Source organism: Plasmodium gallinaceum (assembly GCF_900005855.1).
Source record: "Plasmodium gallinaceum strain 8A genome assembly, contig: PGAL8A_v1_87, whole genome shotgun sequence".
Classification (NCBI taxonomy): Eukaryota; Apicomplexa; class Aconoidasida; order Haemosporida; family Plasmodiidae; genus Plasmodium; species Plasmodium gallinaceum.
In genome coordinates, this window is record NW_021628251.1 from 1,647,554 (window position 1) to 1,654,788 (window position 7,235).

Here is a 7,235-nt window from a genome sequence, read left to right on the forward strand (position 1 = left end):
AAAATACATTTTTTATTTTACTAATTATTATTAAACAACTTAAGAATTAAAAATTCCCATTTTTAACGTTTTTATAATATTATTTACAATTTCTTAACATTTTTGTTAATTTCATTCTCTCCCCTTTATTGCCAATTATTGCAAATAGAATTCTTACATTTCTTATAAAAGCAGATAATTATAATTTAAATAAAAATACTTGATATAAATGATGATTAAGAAGTTTTCCTTTTTTATTTTACATTTTAATATATTTTAGTTTTTAATCAAAGCATTTTCTTTTATAACAATTTTTATACTTTACATAAAAAATATATGTACAAAAGAATACAGATAGTTATTTTCATTAAAACTATATTTTTTTTTAATATTTCCTCTTTTGTGCTGTTTTTACAATATATTCTTTTTTTCTGTAAAACATTTAAGGGTTTTTTTTGACTTAATAGCAATTATCATTCTATTTTTTTTTTTTTTTTTTTTTTTTTTTTTTTGAATTTTTCATAAATTTTTCTTTAGTATTTTTTTTTAATTTATATTCTAAATAATGCTTTAAAAAGTATATAATTATAATGAATTTTATTTTAATAATAAGAAAATAATACATTTAATACTATTAAACACATTAAATACTTAAAGTGAAAAGATATAATAACATGCATATTGCTATTTTGTATATTGTTTCTCTAAAATAAATATAATATTTCTAGTAAGAAAATACAATATAAATTGAGTATATTTATAAAAAGTAATTTAACTGTATTTAAAAAAGAAAATAACAATTTAAATTGTCATAATTTTTAAAATGTGCCTCTAATTGTGTAAAAAAAATAATAAAAAAATAAAAAAAAAAAAAAAAAAAGTTTTATATGATTAAAAATTTTATGGTAAAAAATATTATAAAGGTTATGAGTAAATGCAAAAAATAAAGAAAAAAAAAAGTATTATGTTAGAACATTCAAAAAATGAACAATAATTTAAAGAACAAGAAAGTTCTGTATTATATTGATGAGGATTTAAACAATAATATATATAGTGAAAGTGAAAAAATATTTTTAAAAAATAATATAAACTGGAATAAAATAAAAGTATTAAATGATAATAAAGAGAAATTTGATATGGATGAAAAAGTTGATAGCAATGAAACAAGCGAAAAATGTTTTAAAAAAATAAAATTAAGTGATTCAAATGATTTGAATGTAAAAAATACAAATAAAAGTGTTTTGTATAAAAAAAAATATGAAAACTTAAATTCTGAATATGAAAAAAAAAAAAAATCATCATGTATATTTGATGAAGGTTCTTCAAATACAAATAAATTTGAAGAAAAAGATAAAGATCAAAACAGTGAATGTAATTCTGTTGGTTTTCAAAGTTATTTGTCACTTTATTCAAATTATAATAATAAAAACGATAATGAAGACATAAATAATAATTTAAATAATGATATTCTAGAAACAATTAAAATAGATAATATATATGATTCTTTTATTGAAGACGTAAAGAGTTCATTTGTTCTCACTAAGAATATGAAAAAAAGTTTTAAAAATTTTATTGAAAAGAAAAATCAAAAAAATAAAGAAAAAATGTGTTTAAATTTGTATTCTAAAAGTGATGATGAAAATGGAAGTTCTAGTTTTCATGTTTCAGATAATTTATGTATAGGTAATAATTCTACAAATAAACTAAAAATAGAAAAAGTTATAAAAACTGATAGTTCGGAGAGTTCTCAGAAGAATGATAATGATATTATTAGTGATGAAGAATTTTTAAATATACAAAATGAGTTATCTGAGAATCCTGAAAAAAATGAGAAAAATAGTAACAAGAACTATGAAGTTCAAGATGACATACAGAATTTGGATAAAAAAAGTTTACTAAAAAAAAAAGGAAATGACATACTTAAAGATAATAACAATATTAAGGATAAAAATAAAAAAAATAATGAAAATGATATAATTAATGATTATAAAAGTGCCTATATAATGGAAAAAGAAGTCGAGTTTTATATTCCGTTAAATGAAATTAATAATTTGAACGATTTAGTTAGAGAAAATAAAAAAGAAAATAATTTAAAAAATACTCTTCTTAAGAAAAATAAAGAAGATAATAAAATAAATAATATACAAAGTAGTAAATCTGGAAAAAAAACAAAAGTATTAAATAAAGAGGTAGATGAATTATGTAATAAAGATGATTACAATATAAAATGTCCTAATTATAATAATGTACATAATGATCAGATAAATAATAAGATGGAAAATAATATTAGCCATGAAAGTGATATATCTTCAATTACAGATAATAACGGTAGTGAGATAAATGAAGAAAATGAAAGTGAGGTTAATGAAAAAAATAAAAAAAATAAATTAAAGAAAATAAAAAATAGGAATAAAAGATCAAACAAAGAAAATGAAATACAAAAGGATACTAAAAAAAATGAGAAATATAAAAAAGACAATGAAAATGATATATATGATAAAGAAATTATGGAGAGTAGTGAAACAGATAAAGAAGTTAAAGAAAAAGAAGCAAACAAAGAAATTGAAATAAACAAAGAAAATAAAACAGTTAAAGAAAATAAAGTAAAAGAAGAAATTAATGAAAATGAAACAAATAAAGAAAAAATAGTAAAGGAAGAAATTAACGAACATAATAAAATAAAAGAAGAAGTAAATGAAAATAGAATAAAAGAAGAAGTTGAAGAAAATGATATATTCTCAAAGAGTAAGACTAATAAAAAAAATAAAGGAGATAATCTTAAAAGTAATGAAAAAAGTAAAGTATTATGTGAAAATAATGAAAATATGTATAATTTAAGGCAAACAAAAAAGAGGAATATGTTTTACGAAAATGTGTCAAATAAAATTTCTAAAATTTTTTATGAAGTAAAAAAAAAAATTAACAAAAATTCTTATGAAAATTTGTTAGATGAAAAAGAAATTGTAAGTGAAGAGAAAAATATTAACAAAGAAAATTGTATTAATGAAGAAAGCACTGCAAATGAAGAAATCATTTTGAATGAAAAGACGAATGAAAATGAAGAAACAGACTTAAATGAAGAAAAGTCATTAGGTGAAGAAGGTATTATAAATAAAGAAAATTGTGCAAATAAAGAAATTAATATGGATGAAAAAGAGATTAATAAAGAAAAAAATGATCTTAATGAAGAAAAGGAGATAAATGAAAAACATCGTAGCATTGAAAAAAATGATATAAATAAAAAACATGATACTAGTGAAAAAAAAGATATAAATAAAAGAGACAATAACAATGAAAAAAGTGATACAAGTAAGGAAATTAACATGAATGAAAAAAATAATAAAAATGAAAACAGTAATTTAAATGAAAAAAATAGCATAAAAGAAAAAGATAATTCAAATGAAAAAGTTGATATTGAGTTCATGGAAGAAAATGAATTAAAAAATGAAAATAAAGATAATGTTGACACAGAAAATAAAAATAATGAAAAGGAAATTAATAATGAACATTTTTCAAAAAAAATAGAGGTTAAAATTAAGTCAATAGTGGAGAAAAAAAGTAATATTAAAGAAGAATTCAACAATGTAAATAATATTCCAATAGAAACAAGAACATGTAACATATGTAATACAGTTTTTGCAAATAATAAATTAATGAGAAGACATTTAACAAGCGTTCATTCGGATGCACGACCTTATAAATGTGAAATTTGTTCAAAAACATATAAAAGATCAGATCATTTAAAGAAGCATGTAGTGAAACATGATATAAATAAAGAAGAAAAAAAATTTCAATGTTCTATTTGCCAATTATTTTTTAAAACATCAAAAGAATTAAGTATGTGCAAATTAAAGCATTCGAAATGTTCTAATGAAAATTGTTCTTATACGTCTATTGCAAATCAAAAAACAAATAACTTAGATAAAGATAAATCCATTTTAAATGATAGCAATAATATAAAGGAAAAAATTTGCGATGCAAACGAAATAGATTCTTTAAAAAAAAAAGAAAATACAAATGAAAAAGGTAATAATATAGATGAAAAGGAAAATAATGTAAATGAAAAGGAAAATAATATGAACGAAAAAGAAAATAATGTAAATGAAAAGGAAAATAATGTAAACGAAAAGGAAAATAATGTAAATGAAAAGGAAAATAATGTGAACGAAAAGGAAAATAATGTAAATGAAAAGGAAAATAATGTGAACGAAAAGGAAAATAATGTAAATGAAAAGGAAAATAATGTAAATGAAAAGGAAAATAATGTAAATGAAAGGGAAAATAATGTAAATGAAAAGGAAAGTAATATAAATGAAAAGGATAATAACGAAAATGAAAAGAATGAAACATATGGTAAAATAAATGAAAAAATTTTAACATTACAAAATGATAATAATGAAAATAAAATTATTATAGATAATAATCAACAAAGTATAGAGTTAAAAAAAAATGAAGATATAACAGCAGTAATAGAGAAAAAAGATGACATTAAAGAAGAATTAAATAATGTAAATAATACTCCAATAGAAATAAGAACATGCAATTTATGTAATATGGTGTTTGCAAACAAAAAATTAATGAGGAGGCATTTAATGAGTGTCCATTCGGATGCACGCCCTTATAAATGTGAAATTTGTTCAAAAACATATAAAAGATCAGATCACTTAAGAAAACATGCTATGACACATGATATAAATAAAGAAGAAAAAAAATTTCAGTGTTCAATTTGTCAATTATGTTTTAGCACATCAAAAGAATTAAGACATCATAAAATTCGCCATTATAAATGTCCATATGAGAATTGTTCTTATTCTTATTCTACCATTTCAAAAATGAAATATCATTTAAACAAACATAAATGCAATCTTTTCTATTCTTGCCCAGTTTGCTGTAAGAAAATTCTTATGTATAAAGAATTTATACAGCATAAAAGAAGTTGTTTTAAAAAAAAGTATGTTTGCTTAGAATGCAACAAAATATATTTGCATATTAATGGATATAACAAACATGTTAATAAAGTTCATTTAAAAATTAAAACAAATTATAATTGTAATATAAATAATTGCAATAAAGAATTTTCTTCCGAATTTAGCTTGAAAGAACATATAATTAATTTTCATCATCGCGTTAAAAGATTCTTTTGTCCCAAATGTAATATGTCGTTTGGTTATAGAAGCTCTTTTAGAAGACATAATATTAATTTACACCCGTAAAAAAATTAAAAATAAAAGAAAAAATAAAAATAATAATAACATTAGTGATAATAGTTATAATAAAAATTATAAATATACATTGAAGTATAATATATTTTAATCCGCATTAAAAAAAAAAACTTTTCAAGATATAAAATGATAAAATTGAAAAGAAAAAAATTCTATAATACTAATAATTTATCATTTAGTAACATATATAACATTATAAGAATTTTTTTTATTTTTTATGAATATTTATTATTTAATTATATGAAAACACAAAAAAATTTTCAAATTCCCTTATATATATTTCTACATTGTTTGTAGAATTACTTATATTCCATATATGTCCATACATATATTTTCCTTTGTTCATATGTATTTGGTTATTTTTTATAAGAAAAATAAAAATATATGAAAATATTTTCGCTATTTACCTTACATTGTTTCATTTTTTTTTTTTTTTTTAATTCTTCCTATAAGATGATTTATAACAGTATTACCATTATATTTTATTATATATATATATATAAATATATATATATATATATACATATAATTTTTTTCAATAAAATAATTTATTCTAATATTTATTTGTAATACTAATGTTTTTTTTTTTATTATGTCTTTTCTGATAATATCTCAAAAATATAATTATATACATATTTTTATTAATATGACTATGACTTGTTCATATAAATTTTTTTTTTTTTTTTTTTTTTTAATTATTAATTTTTAGAGAAATACTATTCAAATAAATTATTTCTTAAAGCAGTTTTTTTTTAGTTTTTTGTATTTGTACGGAAAAAGAAATAAAAGAAAACATTTTCTTTTTTTTTTTTGTTTTTCAATTATGAAATATTTATAATTAATAATAAAAAATAAAAAATATTATTTTTGTGAAGTAATAAAAGGATTTGATATTTCTTCTGTTCCTTCAACTGGTGTAATTAAAGCAACCTATAAAAAAAAAAATTCACATAATTGTTTATTAATGTTTGGTTATTAAAAATGAATTAGCAAAAATAAAAAAGTACCGATGTGCCTCTAGCGACAATCAAACCAATGCTTCTTGTTTTTTCAGTTAAAACAAAATGATCATTTGGATCTGTTAATAAATAAGACTTAATATTAAAAAAAGAAATAAAGTCTTTTTTTTTTTATTTTTTTTTTATAATTATACCTCTAATATATTCTTCAGTTTTATCTAAAACTAAGTTGAAAATAGCATCATGACCAATTAAATTGCCAACAACTAAAGTTTGAAAAAAAATATTATAATAAAATTCAAAAATTATATATATATTACTAAATGTAATATAATCAAAAATATAAAAAAAAAAAAATATAAAATTCATTATTAAGCATATTTATATTCTTAATTTAACTTTTTTATTTTTTATCTTTCAGAAATTTAATGTATTCATATATATAATTATTCTAATTAACATATATCTTTTTATCTTAATAACCTTCTCTTCCTCCATCAAATTTTACTCGAATTTTTTGATTAAGGAACTTTTTTATATCCATCATAAATTTATTATCTTTTTGTGTTGGAACTGTAGGTAAAACTGACATTTTCTTAAAAAATTTTTAATATAATAAAAATATAACTTTTTTATTTTTGTTGTTTCTTATTAGTTTATGCTTTTCTCTTTTTTCTTTTTCTTTCCCTTTTTTTCTTCCTTTTCCTCTTCTTTTTCTTTTCTATATTAAAAATAAATTTCTTTATTAATTTAAAATGAAATATTTATAAGGAAATTACAATTAATAAAAAATTTAAGTCTTTAAATATTTCTTATTTTATTTTATTTTATTTTATTTTATTTTTTTTTTTTTGTGCATTCTATCCAACAAGCTTATGTTAAAAAAAAAAATTTTAATTCTATCACATTTTTTCATTTTATATTTTTACTTTTTATATGTAAAATTGCTAGAATTTAGTTTACATGAAAAGTAATTTTGAAAATTTATCAAAATTAATATTATTTTTTTTTATGTTTAAATATTCATGTAATTTGCATGTTTTTTTTTTTTTTTTTTTTTTTTTTTTTTTGTTAC

At 18.5% G+C, this 7,235-nt stretch overlaps 2 protein-coding genes across 2 annotated transcripts; one reads left to right on the plus strand and one right to left on the minus strand.

Moving 5' to 3' along the window:
- Positions 1-962: 962 nt before the first annotated feature.
- On the plus strand, positions 963-5,192 carry KROX1 (zinc finger transcription factor, putative; the record flags this gene model as incomplete). The annotated part of the gene is made up of 1 exon (XM_028672140.1): positions 963-5,192. The coding sequence occupies one exon, from the start codon at positions 963-965 to the stop codon at positions 5,190-5,192; it is 4,230 nt and encodes a 1,409-aa protein (XP_028528723.1).
- Positions 5,193-6,062: 870 nt separating this feature from the next.
- Positions 6,063-6,752, minus strand: LSM7 (U6 snRNA-associated Sm-like protein LSm7, putative; the record flags this gene model as incomplete). The annotated part of the gene is made up of 4 exons (XM_028672141.1): positions 6,063-6,131; positions 6,209-6,279; positions 6,355-6,426; positions 6,644-6,752. 4 exons carry the CDS (start codon positions 6,750-6,752, stop codon positions 6,063-6,065), a joined length of 321 nt encoding a protein of 106 aa, XP_028528724.1.
- Between the last annotated feature and the right edge of the window lie 483 nt (positions 6,753-7,235).